The 27,847-nt window shown below is 44.0% G+C and overlaps 3 protein-coding genes across 3 annotated transcripts in view; 1 reads left to right on the top strand and 2 right to left on the bottom strand.

The window, feature by feature from the left end:
* Window positions 1-7,082, bottom strand: part of pigo (phosphatidylinositol glycan anchor biosynthesis, class O) — an 8,106-nt gene extending 1,024 nt beyond the window's left edge. Inside the window, exons 1-9 of the mRNA XM_030768683.1 lie at window positions 6,923-7,082; window positions 6,062-6,546; window positions 5,461-5,604; window positions 5,044-5,167; window positions 4,581-4,740; window positions 4,210-4,380; window positions 1,456-3,004; window positions 1,141-1,344; window positions 451-632 (exon numbers count right to left, since the gene is read on the bottom strand). Of these exons, the coding sequence (XP_030624543.1) occupies window positions 451-632; window positions 1,141-1,344; window positions 1,456-3,004; window positions 4,210-4,380; window positions 4,581-4,740; window positions 5,044-5,167; window positions 5,461-5,604; window positions 6,062-6,545 (3,018 nt within the window). The 5' untranslated portion in view covers window position 6,546; window positions 6,923-7,082. The remainder of the gene's footprint in view (window positions 1-450; window positions 633-1,140; window positions 1,345-1,455; window positions 3,005-4,209; window positions 4,381-4,580; window positions 4,741-5,043; window positions 5,168-5,460; window positions 5,605-6,061; window positions 6,547-6,922) is intronic.
* A 409-nt stretch (window positions 7,083-7,491) lies between these two features.
* On the bottom strand, window positions 7,492-12,596 carry stoml2 (stomatin (EPB72)-like 2). The gene is made up of 10 exons (XM_030768912.1): window positions 12,471-12,596; window positions 11,852-12,004; window positions 11,516-11,615; window positions 11,111-11,169; window positions 10,922-11,023; window positions 10,362-10,496; window positions 10,059-10,203; window positions 9,624-9,703; window positions 9,375-9,503; window positions 7,492-8,762 (listed from the first exon to the last, which is right to left on the bottom strand). Exons 1-10 carry the CDS (start codon window positions 12,510-12,512, stop codon window positions 8,625-8,627), a joined length of 1,083 nt encoding a protein of 360 aa, XP_030624772.1. The 5' UTR covers window positions 12,513-12,596; the 3' UTR covers window positions 7,492-8,624.
* A 4,646-nt stretch (window positions 12,597-17,242) lies between these two features.
* Window positions 17,243-27,847, top strand: part of unc13bb (unc-13 homolog Bb (C. elegans)) — a 91,970-nt gene continuing 81,365 nt past the window's right edge. Inside the window, exons 1-3 of the mRNA XM_030768098.1 lie at window positions 17,243-17,283; window positions 18,988-19,130; window positions 21,462-21,491. Of these exons, the coding sequence (XP_030623958.1) occupies window positions 17,243-17,283; window positions 18,988-19,130; window positions 21,462-21,491 (214 nt within the window). The remainder of the gene's footprint in view (window positions 17,284-18,987; window positions 19,131-21,461; window positions 21,492-27,847) is intronic.

Here is a 27,847-nt window from a genome sequence, read left to right as displayed (position 1 = left end):
ACACAGACAGCAATGCAAGTATTCTGGAGCTGGCTTGTTTATAGATTACAACAACCATCTGAAGCCAGTTCTCACGGCTAGGGAAGTTCTATTCATATAGCAAAAGAAATGCAATTGAAAGCCTTGTTTTAGAGTTACTAAAACAATGAGGGGTTGGGAAATAACAGCTTCAGTGTGCAGACATCATCTTCTACCAGTCACAACCTCCCAAACTCTGATAACACAGAATGTGAAGTCAACAGACAAAAATGCATATCGTACAGGAGTGTTTTAAAGGCATGGAAAATAATTTGACTGTTACAGTATGTGACTGTATGAATGTGTGTGTGTGAGAGAAAAAGACAGAGAGAAAGAAAGACAGAGAGAGAGAGAGAGAGAGAGAGAGAGCGAGAGAGAGAGAGAGCGAGAGAGAGAGAGAACAGAGTGGTGGTATGTGGCTTGCAAAGATACCTGCACTCCACTGACAAAGAGGTAGCGCATCATCAGCTGCAGGAGCGCGGAGCTGAACTGCTGCGGATTCTCCCTCAACCTCATCTCCATGACGGCGTCTTCACCTTCCTCCCCACCCCGGGACCCTTTCCACCCACGTATTTCACACACCAGAGGCCAGAACAGCAACAGAGGGCAACTCACTGCACACATCCATAACAGAGAAAGACCTGTCACTTTTTTTTCCCCTCCTCCTCACTTTCAGGCACTGACGCATCTGCCATCGCGCAGTGTTAGAAAAGAACGAGAAGCACCTGTTTTTTTGCATCATGTTTGCCTTTCGGTGCCAGTCACATATTAGGAACTGTCATTCAAAATATAAGGAGATAATAGCTTGTATAATTACTCGACAGTTATTTATTACAAGACAAAATCACATTGTTTGAAAAGCGAACAACTGTCTTGACCTTTGCGTTCGATGCTTTGGACCCGTTCCAAAACTCTCTGACGTGGCTCCTTCACCTTGTGCCCTTTCCTACTGAATTTTAACAGGACCGAGTTTCTTACAGCACCAGCAAATATAAATACATCTCATCAAGTCTTTTTCAAATTTGCCGTTTTATCCTTTTAATGAAAGGGAGAGGAGGGCACAAGGAAAGGAACCGCTGGAGAAAATTGGGATGCGGCCAAGTTTGTAAAAGAGCCATTTACCTGCAAACAGGATGTGTGACGAAAAGGTGTTAAGAGTCACAAGGGTGGCAGGAAGCAGAGTGCCCGTGTGACCCTGGGGAAAACCCACAAACGCAGCGTTCCACTGGATGGAGGGGAATGTGGGCAAATGACCGGTGGTGTGGAAAAACTGGCAGGCTGCCAGGGACCATAAAACAACTGGAGCCCAAGGTACACTGAAACCATCTGATAAGAATGGAAAGGAGAGTGTATTGCTGACAAGGTGGGCGTCATGATGACAATCAGACAGAAAGCCAAGGCAAGTAAACATCCCGATGTGAAGGAATAGTTACTTACTGGAGGGCGCCCTCTGCAGGCTGGAGAGGGTAGTGCTGCACGCATGAAGGTGAAGTAAAGCCCCGGATTCCAACAGTAACAGTAGGAAGGCCAACGCCATGCCTTCAGGATGCAGAAGCAGCAGGCCCAGCCCAAACAGGCCGCAAAGAAGGACCAAGGGAGCAGAGTAGACTGTTCCCAGCCCGTATGCTTCCACAGCGGGTCCGCCGTCCTCGGGACCCCCCGGAACGCCGTCCTCCAGGGAACGGCGAATGCGCTGGTACAGCTGCGGGATGAGGTGGTGCAGCTCCGCCTGGGGACTGATGCCGGTGCTGGCTCGGTATTTCGGCGGGGGCACGGACGGGCCACGCGACTGCAACGGCGCCCGCTCCTTCAGGAACACAGTCAGCGGGTCCAGCCACACCAGCGACAGCCCCAGACCCAGCAAGGCGAAGGCGGCCCGCGGCAGGACCACCTGGGCCAAGCCGATCAGGTCGGCCAGGTTCCTGAAGCTGTCCTCCGGCGTGGCGCTCACCGCCCAGTGGAGCCCCGTGCAGATGGAGGCCAGGGGCAGGAGGAAGCGGGCTGCGAACACAGTCACGCCTGGGCTGTTGAGGTTACCGTAGTGACGCAGCCAGCGGTGCAACAGGTAAGCCCAGGCGGCCAGCGAGGCCAGGGACAGGACGTAGTGCAGGTTGCGAAGACGGCTGTCCTGCACTCGAGACAGCGGGGAGAGGAAAGGCGAGGGCTGGCACGCGCCCTGCTCCTCACGGCAGTTGTGGAAAGACAGGGAGAGGTACAGGGAGCCCACCAGAACCCCCACGCACACAAGCATGGTGGCGCTCTCCCTCCGGACGACCGAAGGCGGGAGAGTCAAGGCGGGGACGAGCCCGGGGGGCTTCTGGGAGTCAGAGGGTGGAGGAGGCAGGAGGAGTCCGTCCCAGTTGAGGCGAAGAGGAACGTAGAGGCTCAGGGTGCAGAGCAAGAAGGTGACCACGCGTCCCTCGGAGACGACGTAGCTGTCCGAGAGCAGGGAGGCGCAACGTAAAAGGAGCACCAGGAGGGCCGGCGCGAGGAGGCGTGCCAACGCCAACCTCCCCCGGGGATGGTTTCTTCGACTCCTCCACAAGAACGAAACCTCGGAGGAGAGCGCCGCTCCGCCCAAGCACCACGCGGCTTCGACGTAGCCCTGTGAGGCAAGCTGACCTACGGCTACAACCCCGCCTACTACAACGCCGCAGACAACCGGCACCTTCAGCACGCCCCTGCTGACTACCACAGAGGACAGCTCAGAGAGGACGTAACATAGAATGCAAGCCCCTGCCAGGACCGACAAACCCACCGCCATTTTCAGAGGGTTGAACCGGGCCCAAGAGGCTCGACAAGTCTCTCTGACGGAGGTTAGGTATTCCTGCATGGAGACCTGTAGCTCAGACGACACAGGTTTGCCTTCCTGCACGGATTTCAGGTACTCAGAGGAGATGCGTGAGAACTCAGCCCGTAGCTGAGTCAGGCTTTCGGGAGGAATGTCTTTGGCCATGCTGGAGTAGGTCTCCAGGAAACGGTTTACCTTTGGAAAGAAAAAAAAAACAAAAAAAAACAGTCAACTACAGTGCCAAAGGCTGTGACAATGAGATGATTGTTAAAGGTATCTAAAGCACCTGCTATCACAGGGCCTCATTCACCAACCATTCTTAAGAAAAAATTTGTTCTTACACAGTTTTCACAAAGATTCTGACATTCACAAATGTTTTCTTATTTGGGAGTTCTTCTTAGGTAAGAATAGAATCTATGCACACTTATGCACATTTAAGTAGTGACATGTTTGTGCAAAATAATTGTTTACTGCGTTTTCTTCAATTCTACAGTTGTGTAATATTATAGGACTTAAATTACATATTTATAATATTATAAATTACATTTATAATATTTTTTTAATAATTATTTTCATTATTTCACAAAGCATTATGGTCTTTTAAAATAAATAAACACTACACTAACACTTCACGTAACACTCCAGAATGTAGTGTGTATTTATTCATACTTTGTACAAATGAACAAAAAGAACAATATGAGAATATAACAGTTAATGGAGTCTGTGATAAGTGAGAAGTAGTTTTACATACACTACTTATGGGTTATCCCATCTGATACCAGACAGGCTGTAAAGCAGGTGTGTGAGAATCAGTCAGTTTTACTTTTATACATATGGATAAATATTAAAACACCTGGATACTTGTTGGTTGTTAGAAAGAACTCAGAATTGCGAGAAATAAAGTCGGAATTCCGAGAAGTAAAGTCGGAATTAAGCAAACTTTTCCTTTTTTCTGTTTTTCAATATAGCCGAAATGGGCTTCCATAGATTTCTCTGTGTGTACACGGCCCTGCAGTCTCACGCCCTTTTATGGGCATTGGCTTTTATGGGTGTTTCCCTATGCTAATTAGGAACAGCTGGCACACGCTTTCAATTTACGATGACAACGGGATTCATCATTGTAAGAGCAAAGGTGCAAACAATTCTGCGGTTTAAGAACACGTCCTGAATCTGACGTAGACCTTTTCTTAGGACCTTTCTCAAGAACAAATGTAAGAAAAAAAAAAAAACTTAGGAAGATGGTTGGTGAATGAGGCCCCTCGTTTTTTTTCCTCTACGGTAACAAATATGACATTGTAAAATAAAACATTTTGCTTGAGTGCTGTTAAACTACTGTCTTTCCAAGAGCTAGAGATCCCATGTTTTCTCAACCATTACAGCACATGCACCGAGAGGCTCACCTGTCTGACATTGATCCACAGCGCCTCACCCTGGCTGAGTCCCGTCGGTGACTCGGCAGTGGAGAACAGAGGCAGGAGGACCTGTCCCACACTACTGTAGGGGATTGGTATCCCAAGCAGAAGAGCCAACGTGGGGACCAAATCCGTCTGAGGCACCACCTCTGGCTCCACCTACAACGACAAACAACACCGTTAGAGTCAAGTGACATCAAATGGGCTCTGGCCATTCACGCAGTTTACACTCATCACCGCTTCTGGAGATCCTTGCTAATAGCCAATCAGACACTTTTTTTAATGGATTACTAAGAAAGGTCTATTGCAGATGTGACGGAGTCTGTGATTAAAGATGACGATTTCGTACGACCTCTCACCTGAGACCCTGGGTTGGGGAACAAAGGGGAGGGGCTATAGAGAAAAAGGGCGGCGTCCGTCTCCTTCTGACTCTCTCCACCATGATCCCCCGTGTCAGTCATTCCATGATCTCCCATCACCACCAACAGAGTGTCGTTCCCGAGGCGTCCAATCACAGCCCTGGACAGGTGGACAGACATGATTCAAACAAATAACTTAATTGTATGTACACAATTACCTATTTATAAGAACACAGATACAATTTAGGTGTATGCATTGTTTTAGATTTACTTTTTGGTATCTTCAAATGTTGTTACTCATCACTTGTTACTGTTCTAACAGAACACAGAACACTAGAACACAGAACACTAGAATACAGAACACTAGAACACAGTTTCCATCAATAAAGTACTCATCTATCTGCAGTTTTCTTTAATGGTGACAGGTCAGGATAAGCGTTTGGGATCAGGAGTGGCCTCTGACCTTATGACCTCGTCCATCTGGGTGAGCTTTTCTGCCATTGCAGGGTGATCCGGGCCAAATCTGTGCCCACAGTGATCCACGCCCAGAAAGTGAGCAATCAGCACGTCCCAATCACCTCCCTCCACTGTGGAGACATCACACTGGTCATCAGACAGCCATACAGTCATATGTGTTAAGAGTGTGCAGGTGTTGAGTAAACACTAATAACCTGAGAGATAATGTGTGTGTGTGTGTGTGTGTGTGTGTGTGTGCAAGTGAATGAGCGTGAGAAAATGTGTGTGTCTGCGTGTGTTTGTGTGAGTGTTTGAGTGAGAGAGAGAGAGAGAGAGAGAGAGAGGGAGGGAGAGGGAGAGAGAAGGAAGGAGAGGGAGGGAGAGAGGGAGAGAGAGAGAGAGAGAGAGAGAGAGAGAGACCCACTGGTTGGGTAGATGTTCTGGAGGATCCCGTTGTCCACAGTATGCAGATCCTTCACGTTAAAAGACGGGAACGGGAGAGAGCGGTGGAACTTTTTGGGAAAGAGACTCATCCATGTGTCATCACCCATGAAGACCACACGCTTGCCTTCAAAGACACACAGAAACACGACAGACAGAAAAAAAAAACCAAAAACAAACAAAAGAACTATGAATGAATCATAGTCACTCTCTGATGGTGAAACAACCACAGCTGATCAACTACAAACACTTCTTTATTCTTTCCTATAACATGAAAATATGAAGCCCAGGAGGTCTATGTCTGAATCCATATGAAACTGGATATATGTCGAATGTGCAAACCTTCCCTGAAACATTTAGTTTTCCTAAGTATGGGTGCTATATCCCTGCTAGGAGTCCAACTGTAGCTTAAAAACTGAGACCAGATTCAAAAGAATCACAGGCTCAGTGAATCCATCAAACTGGACCCATGTCCTTATCTTTTTTTACTTAGCTACCACCCGACGCTGGTCAGTGCAGGGGGTACGGGATCCTCCGACATCCAGTGAACTCAACTGGAGATCGGAAAGCCCGTCCGTACTCACCCATCTGCCCGAGCTGGTGGACGAGGTTGTCTTCCAGGATGGCGCTGGAGGCGAAGTTGTTTCCCACGTCGATGAAGGTGGGGAGGGAGCCTGTGGTGAACCCTTTGATCCTCTGCATGGTGGTGGTGGGAGGATCAGCCCGAAAAGTGTACAGCCGGGCACGGGACGGCTGCGTCGACACCATCTCGTTGAGCACGGGCAGTTTGTTCTCATACGGACGCGGTGCTTCGTTGGCTGGGTCGTACCGGGCGAAGTCAGATTTCAGAGCGTCGATGATCAAGACAACTACCCTACGGAACCGAGGTTCTGTCGGGCAAAAGTCCCCTTTCGGCTCAGCACCCCCAGGGAACAGAACGTCTGCACAGGTGCTTGTCCTGTTGACCTCCAGCCTCACCAAAAGGAACCCCCCCACGAAGAGGAATATACCCACATAGAATACAGCACACACCCAAACGAGAAGGGCTAAAACGGGGAGCCTTTTCATTCTGCAAAGAAGGAAGCGTAAAAAAAAAAAAAATATTTCAACTCAACCGGCAGGCAAAGCTATGTCATGCTCTTAAAAGATGTTTCAATGGGCGCAGGTAGGTGACTGACGGAACGGTCTATGCTCTCAGATCACTTCAGAGGCTAATATTAATGTCTCTGCTACAATCTACTAAACCTCCTTCAAAGTACAAGCTCGACAGAATTGTCGACGGTAAATGCAGATACCGACTCGAGAGGGGTTTCAGCGTGACTTAAACTGATAGCGCTACAAGTTGTTTGCTTTAAAGTTAGCATTCTTGGGGAAAATGAGTCCAATTTGGATAGCTTTTTAACGTTGTCGATTTTTCTCTCGGCTGTTGCATGCTTTTTACTGACCTTGCTTTGCTCCAGGTGTCCTCTCTCACTGAGGGTCAGACGGGAATGGGTATGTAAACACATCCACTGCAGGAGGAGTCAGGTGTTTCAGGTAAACGGCCTAGGAGTACACTTCAAGCGTTCCCTCATGTGGGCTTTACGCTCGTTTGTCTGCCATAGTTACTACGGTATTGCATTTCGTTCCAATATTGGTCACTTCGGAACCCGGTTTCTACTTCCGCTAATGTGCGTAGTGATGTTTTCCTGGTTCCAGACGCGGATTTTCTGTCAAAGTAAAAGTCCTAGCAGGAAACTCCACTAAAAACGGTCTTGCTTTCCCTTGCATCCGTTTCAAACGCGCAAATATAAAACAGCAGGAATAGTTAAATTACTTTTTCAGTGTCGAAAAAACAAAATAAATGTAAGAATGTTTCTAATTACATAGAAAATTACAAAACAATAGTGGTTGAATGATGCGCTTTTACGCATCATTCTTTTTTCATACCTTGTATACGTGCGAACACATTGCTTTCAAGAAAGAGCCAGAAAGATTTCACACACATACAGTCTTTCATTTATTTTAATGTTTTTGGTGTTCACAACCTTTCAGTCAGTGTAACTGATGCATCCTCAAACCCCATTGCCCATAATTCACCACGTTACTCATGCTTCTCTCCCATTGGTTGACTTCTTAAAGCGGCGCGTCAACTAAGATTAAAATATAACTGCTACACGATCAAGTCGATATTGTTCACAGTATATTTTAACTTTCATTCAGCGATCCGTACAAGTGCCCTGTTTGCCACACCTTCATTGAACGGAGGACCCACATTACAAAAATAATAATAACTCGGTTTGCGCTTTAATCTAAAACAAACCACATGAAAGTAAGGGAAAAGTTTCAATAAGAAAAACAGAGGATCTGTTTTACTCACGTCAATCTATTTCTGTTTGTATTCATTTATGTCATACATCTATGAATGTCTTTCACAACCAGTCTAGGAGGGATTTGAACAGAGTTTGAATATCTCCATACAACAGAATTTCTCACATACAAAAATCCAGTAATGAGGATACAATTTAAGTACTCAGGTGTTGTTTAGCTTTGAATTACCATAGGTGGTAACGTTTTAAAACAATCTGTAAATGCACTGGACTGGAAATTTTACACTCACTGTGTAAATTCAACAACTGGAACCCCCCAAAAATCCATGTATTCTCATAAAGAAAGTCTTCTGACCTTGATTAACCTTGGCCTTTGTATTGACTTCAGAATTACTTCACAATGGATGAAGGGTTCATAACAATACATAAGCAATAAGTACGTCCTCCACACAAGCTTCTCTTTCCTGACACTATGACCCATATACAAAAAAAAAAAAAAGAAAGAAAGAAAGAAAGAACCTGTGCCCCTCAAATGAAAAATTTTATGAGCAAAGAAAATTTCAGTCCCTGTTCAGTCTCTTGGATGGTCTCTGTTACAACTGACATCACACCTTTCCTCATACTTTAAATCAATAGTCTTTAGCTGAAAAGTCTTCCTGTCTTTCATGCAGGGTGAAGAATTCTTCCAGTTTTTTTTGTTTTGTTTTTTTTTTCCTTTCGTGTCCTGCTGTTGACCATACAGCAGTGAGTATGGTCAAGTCCATCTCCGTGGCAACGGTTCGGGTTGTGGTTCAGTGTCAGTGTCTTAGTGTGGCCCGTGTCCTGTGGGTTGTGTGGTCTATGAGGATAGGGTGGTCTGGGCTGACATGGCTTCAGACGGAGCTTTCTCCTCCAGCACAGTCTCTGAACTCTCGGCTGGCTCTATCTCCACCTGCCTCACTGGCTGCTTGGATAAACTGCCATAGATGGACATAGCCTGGGAGAAAAACGAAAACAGTCTTTAATGTTCAATTTTCAGTCTCACATTAAAGAAATGATCGTCTCTGGCACATTTTTACAATTGCTTCATTGTGACTAAACTCTCCTCACAATTTTCTCTTGTTCATTATTTCCGCAGACTGAAATTTATTAAGTTTATTTTTCATTTATAATATGATGTTGGAATAAATATGTGAACACACAAGTTTCAGGGGTACACTGAGCCATAGCAGCTTTAGACTTCACTACGAACAATGTGCTAAGACATCAACCGGTTTTTGGCTGTTGCTTTGTTTTTAAGACAGTTGAAAACTATTCATTTTTAAGATTCACTGTCAACTCGGCCATGATCAGTAATGGCGTAATAAATCAATGTAGGTGCAACCTGTTGCTCAGACCATTACACAAATACAAACATTTGGCAAAAAGTTAAAAAGAAAATTCTAGAGTTAGATTAAAAAAAGAAATGTACACAAAACCACCAAAGTAAGGGTCATGACAAGCCCCACATTTTTAAAAATCCCCTTGTGTGGCAGGGGAGTATTTTAATGGTTTTTTTTTTTTTAAATCAGGAGATACTGTTAGTGTTACTGTTAAGAGACTGTCTGACCTGTGTAACCATGCTGGTGATGTCACCCGTGTTTGAGGGCAGGAGGACTGTGTTGGACTCCTTAGCCAGGTTAGAGAAAGCAGCAACATACTGCTCAGCCACAGACAGGGATGCTGCAGCATTGCCGTTCTGGGGCGACAGAGAGACAGCGAGAGAGACACAGAGAGAGAGAGAAATTATGTCTTTAAAATATAACAAGGACAAATTGACTCAACATAATGTAAGTCACAAACTGTTTATCACTGGTACCTGTGCAGTGAGAGCCTCTGACAGAAGCTTGATAGCTTTAGCCTTAGCCTCTGCTTTGGCTAACACAGCGTTTGCTTCACCTGTGAGACAACAAGACCCAGATGTTCACCACTAGAGACCAGTGCATTTATGTCAAACCTCTCAACCGATGAGCAATGTTTAGAGAGTCTGCCAGCATTCACAGAAGTTCATTAGATAGTTCATTTGTTCATCATTAAAGAAAATAAAGAACTATTATATAAACCTCAACCACAAACCATAATTCCAATAAATATAATCTAATTAATTCTACCAATAAGAACACAAAGGGTGTCTAACGCCTTCAGTCATGTGACACTCAGACACCAGAGAGTGATGTGTCACCACAAAGAGATCGTGACGTACAACACACTGACAGGCACGGAATGATTGACAGTTACTAAGACAACGGCCTACCGGCAGCTTTGTTGATCTGCTCTGCCTTCTGTCCCTCAGAGGCGAGAATCTGAGCCTGTTTTCGACCCTCGGCTACGTTTATGGCTGCTTCCCTCGTCCCCTCGGACTCCAAAACGGTGGCCCTCTTTCTTCTCTCCGCCTCCACCTATGCAAGGACCGGGCAGTGGGTCAGATACGATCTCTGATTGGTTTAAAATATCAACATGACAAGGGAAAGAACAAGAACATTAATCTGTACAGACTTTACACTAATGCTCAGGGTTTAGTGATAATGGGCGTGGCCCTTCTCTCTGCTCCGCCCACCTGCATCTGCATAGATTCCTTTACTCGCGGCGGGACGTGAATGTCTTTAATTTCGTATCGCAAACAGCGAATCCCCCACTCATCTGAGGCCTGGTTGATGGAGTGAACGATGTTGGCGTTGAGGGACTCTCTCTCCTGTATGAGGAGAACACACAGAACTTAAATCAGGCTAAGCAGACACCACAATTCATCCACTAGACAAACCAACAATATTAATAACAATAAAATAATAACAATAATATAATAATAAAAATAATAATAATAAAAATATTAAAATCTTTGAGAGAGTTAAATGTTACTGACATGTTAGGGTTACACTATGACAGTACTGACTCCACTGGGGGGTATTCCAGAAAACGGGTTTAGCGAAAACTCAGAGTAAGTAATAAACCTCCTAATAGAAGAGCCCTATGGTTTCATTCTCCTAGCAAAACAAAGCCGTAGGGCTCTTCTATTAGGCAGTTTACTACTCGCTGTGAGTTAACTAACTCAGAGTTTTCACTTAACCTGCTTTCTGGACCACCCCCCTGTTTGCTGCTTTAAAGCTCAGGTCTTCATACCCTAAAAACTTTATCGAGCGTCAGTTTTCCCAACTCCGACCGCATGGTGGTCTGAGCCAGCTGAGTGACGGCGTATTCCGGATCTTCGACTCCGTAACTGGCCTGGAAGTGAAGTGACGGGGTGTCATGAAACTATCCAGCACAAGGCAACAAACAAGGCCGTTTGACCTTCAACCTGTCGTCACATACCTTAAAGGGGTCAAGTATCCTCAGATACAGAACTCCATCGATCTGTAACGTCACATTGTCTGGAGGGAAGACAACATATGGGTTAATCTCAAGTCATACCATCCCAACTATTAATAACATTGCATTTTCTCACAGTCTTGCCGCCCCCAGCCTGTTCGCACTGTTTCTTCCTGTATCCGTCTGTAGGTCACTCTCGCTTCCTTCAATTCTTCTTACAGTAGCGTCTGGTCTAACACTGAACTTAGCAGCAACACTAATGCCACAGACAGATCCTTAATGGCTACATGCTTGGTCTGTATTCTGTCTGTATTCCAAAGTCCCTCTCGATAAAAGTGTCTGCGAAATGAATTAAAGTAATGCAATAGAAAATGTAATACAGCTGAGATGCCGTGAACTGTTACTCACCGAGGGATACAGCTGACTGCTCGGGGACATCGATCACTATCTCCTTTAGGCTCTGTACGTATCGGATTCTGTCCAGTATCGGAATGAGGAAGTTCAACCCCTACGAAGATCAGGAGCAACTTTCGGTTTTGCTGCCAGTAACACTTGCTGGGAGAGCACTTAATAAATTCCTACAATATTTCCTTTAGTGGCGCTAAAGAGAGGACTGGCATGTCGCTTAACTCTAGCACCTGTCCATTCCTCACAGAACATGTTGTGACACGCCCAAAATAATGTTGTAGTCAAATAAAAAGGCTACTTCGTGTGACTGACTTGATTTTGAAAACTTCAACTTACCGGCTCCAGGATCCTGTGGAACCGGCCCATACGCTCCACCACCCAGGCTTCCTGCTGCGGTACGAACAGAACCACCGTGTTCATGGGGAGACTGGACGCCCATCGCTGCTGGGCAGGAGTCCCCCACAACGCCGGGACTGTCTGCCGCGAGTGCTGCGAACAACCGCGATAACGTTTAGAATTAAGTTACCACACATACATACATACATACATCACTCTAGCATAATACCAAACCACACTGCACAATGCTAAGGTGTGTACTTCCAGTGGCGTGTCATGCTGTTGCAGTGGACAACTCATATGTTGCACCATGGTGACACAAGAACGAGCAATGGGAGCGCACCAAATGACAAGACTGATAGAAACACAAGTACGCTATTATTAAAGTAATCATCACTGTATAAATATCTAAACACTGCGTACTTAAACCATTTTTCACCAGGGCTTGGGCAAGTGATGCGACGAAAACACTGGCTTAATTACAGATATTAACAGAGAAAGAAACACCCACACTATAACCAATGACAAGCATTTAGCGGGTTCGTAACGTAGCTAGCTAGCTAACCAACGCATGACACCGGTGTTCCTATCCATGAACGGAGAAGATACGATCCCTTACCTTGAGAAGGGCACCACCGGCTCGGCACACAGTTCTAAGCATGTTTAAAGCGTCACAACTAAATCACTACAGCTATGCCAGGAAAATGAATGGATCCTCTACTCAAGCTGACGACAAACGTGACCCTCTCCGACTGGAAACCAAAGTTACAAACTGGTTACAACACCAAGAGTGTACGCCACTGAAATACTTCCTGATGTATGAGAGGAACACTTGATGAGCGCTGTAGTTCCGCTAGGCTCTGTTGAAGAATAAATTACAGAACATGGAGTTAGACATGTATCCTAAAACTACGACTGCATTTAAAAGTATGCAATCTCCAGAAATGAAGTTACATCATCCCAAAGATGGATTGAGTCTCAAAATTATTGCACAGGCCTTGTTTAATTCAAATTCTGGCGTGTATGTACGCACTGCAAACGCGGGAGGGAGCAGTGGATATGATTATGCTCTGTTCGTTGCGCAACAGTAGAAGGGGGGTTGCCAGCCCCCCCCTGGGAGACATCATGTCTGTCACATCAGCATCGCCTGTGTATCTGTTTATTTCAACATGTATTCTGTTGTATGTTCACATCCTAAGTCTCGTTTATAAATGTGAAAGTTACGTAATTACTTGATGAAAATTAATCGTCGCTGTAACACTGTAAAATACAAAACGGACAGGTCACAGTCACTGAGGTACTGAAGCACCATACAGCTTGGCTTTACACTAATCTGCCATCAATTTCACTGTATCTTTTAAAATGGTAAAGTTTAAATTTGCAGGTGGTGCTGGTGCCTGCTCCGAAATATGGGGGAGGGGTCAGGTTTTTTCTTTTCTTTCCTTTCCTTTTCTTTTCCATTCTTCTCTTTTCTTTCTTTCTAAGCAATATTTGTTACCGAAACAACAATTAATTGAAACGGTCTCCTCGGACGGAGTTAGGCTCCGGTTTGTACAAGAGAGATTTTTTTTCCAAGTCTGCTCAAAATTCTGGAGGAAATTTCAATTTCGGGTGACATAAAATTTTTCAAAGTTTATGCGGATTATGATTCCAACAAGAGTAAGGACATTCCAAATGGCGATGACATTTTGTAGAATACTTTCTTGACATACTTTACTTTTTTTCCATTATTTTACCTATCAAAAGAGATTCTCATTACAACGGTTTTAAAACACGTTTACGCATTTTAAAATATGTATTTACTTAACCTAAATATTCATACGAATGTTTTTAACTCAGTCAACCCAACTTGCTATTTAAGCGTTAAATACATTTCATTCAATCAAGCATGGACTGACTTAATTAATAAAGAGTACTCTCAGCTAGTATCAACCTGACAGTGCCGTGCGTCACCACCTGTTCCTTCAACCTGTTTATTCAAGATACCACGCCCACTTACTGTTCATTGGTTCTCGGTTTTCAAAGTGTCCCGCCTTTATGGGGAATAACAATGTTCAGTGGATATATTCTACGTCATTCCAATCTTCTAGATTCCACCCTTAAAACTGTGTCCAGTGAGTTTACTCAGATAAAATTTTATGATGGCGTTGTACGATTTAGAACACGAACGCGCAGCCGTTGATGCCGTTTCAAGATATTTCTCCGTACACTTCTAGTTCACTTGAAAGCCAAAGTTGAGGTGTAGCGCTTGCTAGTTGAGTGTATGGTGTCATCGTTTGCAATGTCACCGGACAGGACATACTACAGCTGAGTCTTTACAGAACGTTACTACCATCAACACCGTAGGATTTCCCAAGGCGAATAAGAGCTTGCCATGTCTTTACTTTGTGTAAGAGGTGAGTCTGCGAAATGAAATAGCTGTGATTTGTACTACATAAAAGTACCTGAAGGTTCCACCGGTTCAGCGTTCACTTTTTGCTTCAAAGGCGGGTCTGGTAAAGTTAACTGGCCCGTGAACGTTTCCATTTAATAATTCTATTGAATTACCCCATTTTGTTTTAGAGTACTTTTTTAATTATTAGGTACAAAGCTGTTATGAATATTGTAAAAAAAAACAAAAAACAAATCAAAACAAAAAAAACCCAGACTTTACATTGAGAGAAACGCCCGGTGTGAACATTATGTAATTTGATGTGTGAGCTGTCTACAAGCGCACCAGCTGTTTCCTCAAAGGCAGTCGCACAGTACTGTGTACACTGAGATATGTGACAGTAGTCTGATTGTACTTTTAATAGTGAGGTCATCATTACTCAATACCCAGTTTACAGGTGCACAGCTTTACGTGCCACTCGTTAATGGGATTTCTATGCATTTTAAATGTCGACAGGTGTTTAGTCCTTTGATTTGTTTGCCGTGTTTGTGAACGCAGTTTGGAGGAAAATATTTATTCAGACTTCTTCCACAGTAATAAATGTGGTTCAGAGATCGAACGTTGTAAATCGACAGATGTGAACATCTGGAATCACGTTGGTTTCGGACAACATTGCTTTTTAAGAAGTATTAAACAAAGCAAAGTTTAAAATTTATGCTGGGTGATTTAGGCACACACTCCTGTCAAAGAAGAAGTCAGGTGTTAAACACATCCAAGCATGGTCAGTTTTCGTAGAGTATTGTAGAATATTAAATGTGTTGATATGAATGGGCAGTTGCAATTGCTTGATTTTTGACACTGTTTCCACCATCATCTATGAATTCTCTGACAATGGCTGTATCCAGCTCAAAACTATATTTTCGTTTTCTTGCAAATCTGTATCTTGTACCATTGTTTAGCTGCACTGTCAACAACACTGCTGCAAACAAGTGTGTATCATAACATTAGTTATGATACACTATTTTAAAATGATTTCTCACGTTGTTGTGCTGTTTGATGCTTGGCTCTAGAACAAACCAAACTACTTATTACTCATTTAGTCTTTCTTGTGTTGTGCATCACAAGTTTCAGTCTGTCAGTGGTGTGTGCGCGTGTGTGTGTGTGTTTATGTGGGAGCGTGTGCATGTGCGTGTGCGCGTGCACGCGCGCGCGCGTGTGTGTGTGGCAAGTCAATAAGTTTGAATGGAAAGGGACCTTTTATCTGTGGTCACTGCAGATTTTTAGATCAACATCTCCTCCATCGTTTCCTCTTCATATGTAATCTATTGACAGTCTCCACTTCTTGCTTGGCCTGACTCTGCATTCTGTGTGTGTGTGTGTGTGTGTATAGCAAAGTGGATCCATGTAATATCCGTACACTTCTGATTTCAGTCTGAGTGAAAGGAGGGGCTGACTGATGGTGTGTAGTGCTGTAACTTCCTGTAAGACAGATGATTATTGACTTATTTGTTTAAAGCAAGAAGAAGATAGTGTTACTGGACAAAGTAGGAAAAAGAACAGAATCCTGATGGCTTGGTGGCGTGAACGAGTGCCAGACTTCTGCAGACTTAAAAACCCTATACAGACTCTAGTCTGCCTTTTAATTTTTCGAACCATTTCGGAGACCTTCTGCAGTATCCTGAGCCTAGTTTCGACATGTGACTGCTGAACCGATCTGAAACCACCCTCGTGTGACATTCTTGTAAAATGAACACCTGAATGAATACCGAACACCTTGTTCAGTACAACGAATTTCCTTTTCAGTAACTTCTTCCTGTCTTTCTTTTTTTTTTCTTCCTGGTGGGAGATGAGGGCAGAACACAAACGGCGGCGACGCATGAATCCTCTACGATAACACTCCCCCCTCCCCCCACCCCCACCCCCCCTTTCCCATCGCCTGGAAGCACAACCAATGACGTGACCACAGTTACACAAGCCGTGCATAGCATATAATCAGTGGATAATGACGACTACAATAAAAAGATAGGAGGCTCAATCGAGCCCTCCCAGCTGGTCTATTATTTAAACAAAGTTCATGTTTGCAGACTTGTTCTGAAGTAACGTGAGCTTTGCTTGTTTCTCTGCCGTATAAGAGACCTCTCATTTCTGCAGCCCCAGGACTGGAAGCAGCTGGATGTATTCAGTACAGATTTAAAAAAAAAAAAAAAAAGATAAATAACTTTAAAACACTTCAATAAACCATCATCTCATTTTACTTTTCGTTGGTTTTGTCTGTACACTTTGCACGGTTGACATTGATGAATGCAAGAAAACAGCTGATAGACAGCTAGCTTTCTGCCTAATCATTGTTTTGGTTTTTTTTTTTCCCCATCTTCTCAAGGAAGGAATTGTGTCATTTCTCATATGCGAGTCTTCCCTTTGGGCATTCCTAGACTGTTTTTTTTTTTTGTTTTTTTTTTATATGTCTGTCATACTCCACAGGCTTATTCTGGTATGTATCATAGAGTATGCTTTCAAAAGCATCCACTCTAGACAGGGTATATTGTGGGTAATCCTTCAATGTTATATCTCTACCAAGAGATAATTATGATGATACTACTACTACTACTACTACTAAACCTACTACTACTAATAATAATAATAATAAACTTTTTTGTCATGGTAGTCAGAGCATGGTGTTATGGAGTGGAGTCACTTGTTTGTGATTATGCTGTTGGGTATTTCCAACTTAATTTAACCATCGTAGCACTCACAGAAGTGACACCTCCGTGTCTGGAAGGAGGAGAGGTGTGGAGCCAAACCAGTCCTTTCTGAGTCCTGTGCTTGAGGAGGTGTCATGAGATCTGAAGATTCCTCTGACCCTCTCACTTTCATTTAAAACCAAAGCATTCGTTTTGTCGAGTCAGCCCAAGAGCAAAGTGTTTCTTTCAGGAAATGCTGATGAAATTACATCCAGTAGAGCGAGAGAGAGAGAGAGAGAGAGTAAGCACCACAGCAGACCTCACTGGAACGCGTCCGTTATGGGCTCGCTGTCACAGTTCCTCATTCATCAGTCGCCTGTGTAAGCCAGGACTTTTGCTCTGAACGGGTCAGGTGTGAGAAGCGAACAACTTATAGTATGAGGGCTTATCTTGCACCAGACGGGCTTTGTATAACACACACACACAGACACTGTCACCAGCGTCGGTTCTGCTTGGCTTCACGTGCTCTGTCGATATTTCCGGATTATTCTACAGGTGGATGAAGGCTTTGGTTCTTATGGAAGTCTCTGCTCTGTTGCAGTCTTTTCAGTGCTCTGACAGACAGAGGAGCATCATCTATGTGGTGCTGTGACAGCTGTAATCGAGTCAGAGACGGTGGTCAGAGTCCCGACGGTCTGGCCCGCGTGATTGGCTTGCGTGACTCATCTCGTCCTTCTTCTCCCGATGTCATGGTTTTTCACGTCTTCATTTATTTTCATCCCAACAAAAGACCCATCGCCATGGTGATGTCATTACACACACACACACACACACAGATGAGTGGTCACCATGCCCCAGGGCCACGTGAATTCGAGGCATAAAAGCAGAAACCCCTGTTGAGGATCACATGGATGCCCCCATGTCCCAGCAAAAACTTGACTCTTTAATGTGATCTTGCAGAGGCAACACCAAATGAGCTTCAGTCACGTGGTGTGTGTGTGTGTGTGTTTTTCCCCAGCGCTCTGTTTCTCTGGCCTGTGTACTCGCATGCTCTTCAGTAGCATGATTAAGCAACACCTGTGAATAAGGGTCTGCGTATGGGCTTTTATCTGTAAGCTGTTGATTTCAATGAGGTCGCTGTGTTTCTCCAACTTTGAATTTCAGACAAAGTGGGGGGGGGGGGGGGGTTTCTAACAGGACCTCTGCTTAGACCTCTTTTCTCCAAGTCTCGTGCCACACACAATCATTTACACTGTAAGCATTTTACCAAAGAATTTCCTCAGGTGAGGTTGTTTAGACTCAGCCGTGCTGTTAGAATCACTATGTTTGATTAGTGCCGTAGAGACAGAAAATGTTTGTCTCCACAATAAACAGGTGTGTCCACCTGTAAGTTTCTCGTTGCCATAGGGCAGGTTTCTCTTCAGAGACGCCACTGTGATGGTAGTGTATTGCGCGATGCTATCTTAGGTCATCTCTGGGGGCGGGGCGGGGGCGGGGCCGCGGGGGGGTGGTGGGGTGAAGTCTGTATTGATCCACTGGTGCCTTAGGATCTTTGGGTATAGGCAGCTGGACAGGAGGATAGTCTAATCTCAGCTCCCAGAGTGTGTCAGAACCCTGGTTCTTACAACATCACATTAACAACACACTGCAGTTCAACCAGTTCAGAGGTTGTTTGTTTTTCTCTTTTTTTCTTTTCATCAGTTTTTTTACTCTTCGTTATAAAGAGTCTTCATTCTTCATTTTGTGGTGGAACGACAACAAACTGCCTGTGTAGGACAATGTCCATTAATATACATATTACACATATTAATTTGGTCGTTTAATCTGAATATTTGGTTTCATTTTTTTTTGTCGTGCACATGCCGCAACATTTTTGTTGTTTACACTGAGGGCCAAATAGAAATTTGAAAAACTGAAAACTGACAGAAATAGAACGAGTGTGATTGTTGGGGGAGAAAGGAGAGAGAGACAGAGAGAGAGAGAGAGAGAGAGCAGAGAGAGAGAGAGATTGTTAATGTAATCCCTTGGCCATCTGTTGCCGTCTCTGTAACGTTGGGACGTAAGCTCCTCCTCGCTCACTCCAGAGGGGAGAGTAAACAGCAGCCGCTGGCCCTGGCCGCCGAATGCACTGACTCTAACTTCCTGCTTCCTGTTTCACTCTCCCTACTTCCCCTCCTGGTTTCCAGTAGTCCGAGCCAAGACAGCCGTGTCACAGCCGCGATCACAAGCGGGTCACGTGATCCCGGCGTGGCCTAAACGCCAACGGTCATCACTGATAATCCTTCTCACGGTGTAACCTAGGCAGTTATCGGGGCAGGTGACCACTTTCACCGCGTTATACATCCACTAATTAAGATCAGCCAGCTAGTCTTGTCCTGCTTGGCCAGAGAGCCTTAAACACAGACCAGTTTAGCCTGGGAATCTGTGCATGACTCCCCTTGACCTCTGTCCGTCAGTGAACGTATCTGTGCTGCTCTCCTTAGCTTCGCTATACTTGGTAATTGTGTTTCCGAGGGAGCTGGCCGTCTAAAAGAAAAATGAATTGCGTTTGTCTGTCTGCAAACCTTATAGCAGATTGATTTATTTAGTGCAGTATTTAATTTAAATGTTACCTCGTTATAATGCATTTAGCTTTTTTTTTTTTTTTCACACGCATTTTAGAGTCTGGATGTTTTTACTTTAATTTTTTTTTTTTTTGCCAACTCATTCGGGGATAAGCTGAACTGAGCTTATGGTACGTTCCATTAGTAAACACAGTGGAGGATTAGGAAGCTGTCACTGATATGGGAACAGCAAAACAGCGTCTGTCTAAACTGAACAGTGGCCTTCCTGAAGGGGGTGGGGCTGGGGGTCGGGGGTGAGAATGCATCATCGTGAGAGATGGCTGGTGTGACTTGTGGAGATAAGCTGGGGATACTCCCATAATGCACCGCCGCTCTCTCGTTTTCCCCCTCTGTGCAGGGTGACGTGTCCAGTGCCGTGACGTACACATTCATACGTCAGGCCCATTAGGAAAATATTGTCCGTTTCCAGGCCAACGGAAACGCACTAAAGTCACACACCTTGCATGCTTTAATGACCTGGAACTGCTTTTCCACCCTTTGGATGAAGTGTATGTGTTTGTGTGTGTGTGTGTGTGTGTGTGTGTTTGCATGTACATGAACGTTTTAATTGTCTATGTGGAGCCACAGTGTAGCAACAGTAACAACCAAAGTTTAGTCTGTGTGTTTGATGTGTCTCTGTTTTCATTCGTTGTTCCTCGAGACCACGCCACATGGAGCCAGGTGGTTAAACATCCCTATGGCGCTGTGTAAACAAAAACAGAATGAGTGCCAGAGTTTGTCTGCGACACGCTGGGTCCTTTAAGTTTGTCAGCTCTTCATCGCTTTGACCTCACTGTTTGGTTATGTCGGCCTAATCTCTGCACCATTGTGAAAAACCAGGAATAGTAAACAGAGCCACCCATGCCCCTCAGAGCACGTTTCTTTAGATTGTTCCCAGAGAGAACTTGCAGCTCTACACAGGTTAAAAACTCACTGATCTCTGGTTCCTTATCAACCTGCCCTGGAGCCCTACTGCCGTGCGCAACCGCCTAACCATACGACTGCCTCCATAAAGCTCGGGCAGCTACAGCAATTTAATCTGCTCTAAATCGCTCCGCAATCCCATATGAAGTGTTGGACGGGTCCAGGAAGAGCCGGAGGAAAAGCCCAGAGTGACATGGAGTAGAGCGGAGTATCTGATCTAACACAGAGAGGTGTTCAGGAGGGGCTGATTAATAACATTCATTTACAGATGCTAAGCTCGTCCTGTTGATGCTGATGTTTTGTTTTTTTGTTTTGTGGTATTTTGTTTTTTTTTCCCATTAAAACGTACATAGCATGGTGAACATATGTAAACTGAAGTGAACAAACTCTTTACACTAACCTCTATGACCCCTCTCTGTCCACAGTGTGCATTTTTGGTGGTGATGGACGTGGCTTTGTTTCCATAGAAACATGTTGTTTGGAAGTGATGGTGGTGCATTTTGATTTGCTAATAAATGAATCCGATTCACTTATGATTATGTCAGCTTGAGGAACCTTTTGTGGTGGCAACAATGTACAATTATTTCATTGATTGAGATATTAATGTGATTTAATAGATGCGGTTATACACGTATAATGATTTCATAAAAACGTTGACATACAGACCTGGTTTTTAGAAACAGAAATATGCTGCAATCGGATTTGATAAGTGTCTTCTGTCCTTTACAGTGAATGTATGACAGTGTCTTTCCGTCTACTGAGCATAACACAGACACATCCATGTCACCTGACCTCTCTGCTCCTAATAGTCACGTACACAGAACATCATAAGTTTACTGAAGTTAAAATGGGTTTTGAACACATACAATACTGTGGATTAGTTGTTTTTTTTTTCCCCCTCTCTGTATCATATTTTAGTTTTTCCAGGACAAAACAGGGTGGTAGCAGCTCTGAGTCGGTTTACGCGCTAGTTGACATCGCAAAAACTGAACATAACATTCTTTTTTTTTCTCTCTCTCTTTCTTTTTCAGTAAAGAAAGCCAAACTCCAAGGACCACCAGGTAAGATCAGCCTGCTTCTGTCTTGCTCAAGCAGTTCCTTTTCTTTTTTTTTTCTTTCTTTCTTTCTTTCTTTCTTTCTTTTTCATGTCTAATGAAAATATATCTGATATTTATTGTGCCTCTGGCAGCTGTTTGTTTCTAGCTGGCTTGCTGAAGGGGAACATTTTATAGACATATTTCAGTAAAAAAAAAAAAAAAAAAAAAAGATTTGAAGATTTAGAACGAATGCAGATTAGATTAAGAAGCTCTGCTCTGAACATTTCAACAATTACGTAGTTTATGGATCATTTCGGGCTTTCGATCAGGTCTCATCTGTTGTAGATTGTGGAGCTAATGCTCCATGTGGTCATTGTTAATGTAAATAGGTTGTGTGTGTATACTTCCATTCAGGCATATCACAGCACTATCCACGGAGACGTACTTATTCTTTTTTTCTCTGTCTTCGCTCTATCTTTATTCAAAGCCCAAATGGACCACTGATTCCATTTACAACTATTGGTTAATGTCTTTTGAGGGCCTGGCAGGAGATCGGGAATTGATTTTAACGTTGTGTAATCTTGTCAGTCACTGTGCTGTTCCTCCACCTCAAGGCCCAAAGACCGGTGAACTTAGATCGTTGTAGGTTAAGCCCAAATCCCCTCAGCCTGCCCGCCTTCCATCTCCACAAATCCTCTCTTTGTTTGCCCTCACACCTCCTCTGTAAGCTCCGTGACCGTGTTCTTCAGCAGCGAAGAGACAAGTCAAGCCTGGGATCTCCTGGGTGACACACCAAAAACGCCAACGCTCACTTTCCCAGACCGCAATGGGGAGCGTCTGCCGGGACAATGTTCGTCCGTCAGCCCCCGAGCTCCTCCCTATGAGGATAAGACGATGGTGATCGCAGTAGGCGGCGAGCACGTGGCCAGTCTCTTTTTTTAAGCCTCAAACCGTCCTCTGTGTCGTCTAAAAAGCTTCCACCAGACAAAGTAGGAGTTAGAATTTGGGGTGAGTTAGAGTGCTCCGGCTGTGCTTATGAATTGAGGAGGAAAAAAAAACGCTGACTGGTTTTGTTGCGGTTGTGAGGGACGTGATGAGTTGTTGTTTTCCAAAAGCTGCTATGTCGTGAGACTGTCCCGTAGCGTTCCGCTAATCACTAACAGAGAATAAGGAGGAAACGAGTGAGCGGGAATAGGGCTGTTTGCTTTTCACACACCCTCGCCCTCGGGGCTCTTATGCACTGGCTTTTAGAATAACATCCAATATTAAGTTAGTTTCTTGGTATTTGACAGTCATGGTCAATTATTGTGAATGTTTGCTGAGGTCAAAAATGCGTTTGCCAAGTCAAGCAGGTGAAATGGTGGTTGTGTTAATGGACCAGGGTTCTGGTCGGGGGTTGGTCGGACCTTCAGCTTGGAGGGGAGACAGGATGAGGAGGCGTACAGCGTGATGGGGGAGGACGGAGCCACAGAACTCCGAGACTCGGAGGAGGTTTTTTTTTTATCTCAGGAGAGCAGTGGCAGACCACTGTCCTCCTGTGACTGTGGGCCGGCTTCACTGTCACCATGGCGATAACGGCATTTCCGAGAGGACCGTCCCCAGAGCAGCCACTTCGGCCCAGTGCTCAGACAGAACAGCAGACTGGAAACTCGTCTCATTTCCTCCACTCCACCACACGTGTAAACACACACACGCGCGCCGGCCAATCAGAGAGGAGAGCTACCGCAGTCTGGCCTCACTACTGTTGACAGACAGCTCTGGTTTCCCAGGGATCCAACTGTTTATTCTGCCGCGATAACAAAGAAATTCAACGTGCTGTCTCTTAAGCACATCCTCTGGTTCTAGTGTTCTATGACATTATGACTCAGGAAAAAAAACAAACAAACAAAAAAAGCGTTTTCTTTTCATTCACATTTGTGCTCATTTGTGTTTAAGGATGTTTGTGCCAAAAACTGAGAATTGAGTCATGTATTCATACCTTACATCCTCCAAACTTTGAGATTTTACATAACATTTATTAATTTAGCCAAACTTTTAGCCAAAGCTACTTCCAAGACAGGCAGAATACAAACCAAACTCCAGAAACTCTACAAAACTTCACTGCTTCAAAAGTCCGGATTTGTTTGAAACTTTTTATGATTTAGCATTCAAAGCATGTATCATTAATTATATCCATAATCAGTAACTCACATTTTAAGGCTTCACACATTTTATAAAACTTACATCCACACACTTTAAAAAATGAGCACTTCAGTGCTCAAACTGCCCCAGAGAGCTTACATATATACACTCAGAAAAAAGTCCTTCAGCTTTTCCTGAGTACTCTGCTACCATGACTGTCTGTGGCCTTGTGTGGAAGACGTTTGGGTTGGTCTCTCTGCATTAGCGCTTGGATTTCGAGTGGGTTTGGTTGAATTTCCCGTGGAGAAGATGAGCATTAAAAGCCTTTTTGAGGCTCCGTGTAAGTGCACACGGCTGTACTTTGCCACTAACGTTGACTTGCCATCACGGTCAAGCCAAAGGCAACGCTCTGGATCTTCCCAGAATAATGAAAGCAAGGAAGAACACTGACACAAATTTGGTGCATGGGAGAATAGTTTTCCTCTCCTGTGGCAAATGAATTCTCTGGTCCAAGGCCAAATGCTGTCCTGTGAATAACATGTTCATTATTTATTTCATTGTTGCAATTTATTGTTTGGCGTTATCTGTTGGTTCATTGTTCATCATTGGCCTGGCAGTAGGCTGTTTTATCTGATGAGCACAACAACTGTTGTTTCATATAACCAATCAATAATTTATTGAGCAGTGTTTCGCTGGAAGACAACTTTAATTGTCTGCATGTGCTGTGAAACATTTAAAATGAATTTGAATGGAAATATACTGGGGGGGGGGGGGCTTTCCTCGGCGAGCACCTTCATCAGCAATTACCTACACACGTACGAATGATCCCAAAATCCCACTTCTGAAGGAACCTGTCCCTTCACTCATAAAAGATTTACGAAAGAACTTGGACGGAAATGTCAGCTTTCCAAACATGCATGGTTTCTCTGAGTAATTTATTGAAAAACTCAACCGCAGTGAATAATGAATGAAGACACCAGGCGCAGTCCTAAGGGGTTAGCTTAGGGGCTACAGCACCAGACCCCACAGCTGAGTCTGATGCCAAGTGAGGACAGCACACCCGCTTACGTATCCACGGTAACTTTCAACACAAAGCTCTCTCTCTCTCTCTCTCTCTCTCTCTCCCACTCTCTTTCTCTCTCTCTCTCTCTCACTCTCACACTCTCTCTCTCTCGCACTCTCTCTCTCTCTCTTTCACTCACTCTCTGTCTCTCTCTCTCTCTCTCTCTCTCTTTCTCTCTCTCTCTCTCTCTCTCTCTCACTCTCTTGCCAGTGCTTAAGGTGCCAGCCCTGTTTGGCATTTGGGCGGGTAGTGCATGCGGATACCAGAACTAGCCTGTCTGGAAAAACCGTCTGTCTTAGAGTAAAGCTTGGTTCAGTCAGACTCACTCGCCCCCTCGTTCAACACACAGCCTCCCAATACACATGGATGAAAACTGACTGGAATATGATCTTCTGGCAGTCAAGATGATCTTTTTATTTGTCACAGTTAAATCGTTTCATGAAAAAGCTGTGAATTAAAAGTTCGTGGTAGTTACGCTGCTCTGTTTGAGTGTTAACAACGTATATGAGTTCACTGTCTCGTGATACGTTAGCAAGAGTGACATGTGAAATCAAAATAAGTATCATTCCATTATGTTAAAACATAAAAAAAAAAAAAATTTAAATGCCAAAATATCAAGACAAATCCAGTGAGCTGTACTGAGAGTTTCGAGATGCTGAAAGATGCAACCAACCAATTAACCCTAATACCATTATCATCAGCTATACAGAACAAAGCTCTGCATCATCTCTCCACAAATGCATTAAAGCAGAGACGACGCTTTAGAAGAGATACTCATTCAGATAAGACTGCAGGGTCTGACAGACGCTCATACTTTCTCAATTCTTTACTCATTTCTTTATTCTTTGCTTTATTCTTTCTTTATTCCAGACACAGTTTGTCATGCTCTGTCATTGATTGTCGTTACTGTTGTTATTTGTTTATCTTTTTGTCCGTGGGTTCTCATTAAGGGTGGACAGTTTAGAGAAGGGAACATCCTTAATAGACCACAGTTAGAACGGAGCATGAGCTTCACTTTAAATGGATTCATTAGCACATGATGGGCAAAAACGTTTGTTTAGAAGAGCATTTCTGTATTTCCCTGTTTCAGCTACTCCACATGTACGTTCTGTAAAAGACCCATGACACTGACTTGATTGTACATCTACACATACGGTCGTCTATGGATTCAGATGTACAGAAAGATTGTTGTTGTTTTTTTTATTTTCCCTTCTCAAAAAAAGTCAAGTTTGCAAGTCAAACTTCATTAATTTTTCAGGCTGTGTAAGGGTTAGTAAAACGAAACAAAAAAAAACAAAGCAAAAGACCCCCCCCCCCCAAAAAAACAACGTTTGGTTGGTTTTGGTCATAATGCTATTTTTATCAGTGAAACAAATGAATACAGATAAAAGTGGTCACTCAGCCATGAAAATACATCTCTATGTAAAGAATCGTTTAACGTTCTACGTAATGATAGTTTTTAAAAATGCATAACCACTGGAGCTACTAAACGTTTTCCGGCTCACGCTGCCTCGTGTCTACCTACGTCAAGATAGAGTCCCACGGCACTGAAAAAAATCCGCTGCGTCAACTTGTGAATCAATTCTGCTACAGCGCAAGTGCTGATTTGTAACACTAGTAAAAGCCAAGCAGTTTAGCACGTGCAAAAGGAACGCTGTACGTTATGCAGTAACGCCTCAGAGGGCATGACTTAAATGCTTAGTTTTTTTTTATTTAACAAACACGTTATGGTCTAGCGGTCTAGTTAAAAATGAATTCATTGAATCTCACAGTGGAGACTGTGTGTGAACTTAAAGGGTGTTCTAAACACTGATGCATTTCTTTAGTGCATGGTCGTAGTTTCATCGCGGGTCGAAAGTCACTGAGCGACTCCGCTGTCGGTGACATCGGGAGCGCGTCCTCCACTCTCCCGACATTCTGTCGTCTGTCTCTCCCCCACTGTCTGTTTCCTCCCCCCTTGGCGCTGTTGGAAGCTGATAGAGAAGATGTCCTGGGTGAGTAATTAGGGGAGAAAAGACGAAGCGTCTCTTTAGAACCCCCCCCCCCCCCCCCCCCCCCCCCCCCCCAGGTGTCTCTGTGTAAATGAATAGTACTTTTCTCTGCCTCCTCTTGAGACTCTTAATGCTAATTAGTCTCCTATCTGCTCCCACTGCTCAGCTCCTCAGACAGAGCCCGCGTGGAGAGAAGGAGAGAGCAAAGCTCTCAGTGACAGTGACAGCCCTCAGGGTCTGTATACGACACCCATTAAAAACCGAAAGCTTATGGGAAACGTTAGCAGACGCGCCCGAGAAGAGTCTTTGACCGACTACCTCATTTTTAGTATTACACACACACACACACACACACACACACACACACACACACACACACACACATATATATATATATATATATATATATATATATATATATATATATATATATATATATATACACACGCATATATGTGTATATGATTTTTATGTTACTTTGGTCACCAGTGCCTGGTACACACCCCACTGTAAATAGTTTAGTGATAATTATTGTAAGTGTGGCTTAATGCTGCACACGATATTAGGCAGTGACTTGAGGATTAAAGCAATGAAAATTTAATACTGAATGATTGGTGTAAATAGAGGTGGTAGTGACGAGGAAGTCATGTGAGGCACTGTGTGAAATATAATTACTAATTGTGGGGGGGGGGGGGGGGGGGCTGTAAGCCCTTGCCGTTGATAATCACATTCAAATGCAGTGCATTCATTTAGGCCGACTGTGACACGATTACTGATGCTCCATCTGTAAAGCAGTGATCTTCTGTTTTTTTTTCATCTATTATTCTTATCTCAATCTGGCTTTACCTTTTTAATCCGAACGAATGATACCAGTGTTATTTTTGTCGCTTTTATCTTTTTTTTCTGTTTGAATTCATGGTTTTGTTGACACTGTATCCATGGCAAATGTTGTTTCCTTTCATCGCCGTGGAAACCTGTGAAAACAAACAGGGTGGGAGTCGTTTCGCGCCTCAGTTCAAACAGTCCGTGCGAACTGCTGACTTTTTTAAGTTTGCTTTCTCAGGAGGACGTGATTGCTCTTAGAGAGAGACGGGATCAAATATGTGTTTCTGTGTGTAGGAGTATGTCAATATTCTTTAGAATACATTTCCTCCGGATATAACAATGTCGATGAATTTTCAAACACTTTTTATTTTCATTTCTTT

Source organism: Chanos chanos, chromosome 3, assembly GCF_902362185.1.
Source record: "Chanos chanos chromosome 3, fChaCha1.1, whole genome shotgun sequence".
In the NCBI taxonomy this organism is placed as follows: Eukaryota; Metazoa; Chordata; class Actinopteri; order Gonorynchiformes; family Chanidae; genus Chanos; species Chanos chanos.
The sequence above is the reverse complement of the archived record's forward strand: the minus strand, read 5'-3'. Positions and strand labels throughout refer to the sequence as shown.

What these genes read in the sequence shown, in the direction of transcription:
- stoml2 (XM_030768912.1), bottom strand. Translation starts at nt 12,512, where the DNA reads ATGCTTAGAACTGTGTGCCGAGCCGGTGGTGCCCTTCTCAAG. An exon ending in GCAGTCAGCTGTATCCCTCG is followed by an intron (nt 11,170 to 11,515) that starts GTGAGTAACAGT and finishes TCTTCCCTCCAG; the next exon opens with ACAATGTGACGTTACAGATC. An exon ending in AGGAATCTATGCAGATGCAG is followed by an intron (nt 10,204 to 10,361) that starts GTGGGCGGAGCA and finishes GTCCTTGCATAG; the next exon opens with GTGGAGGCGGAGAGAAGAAA.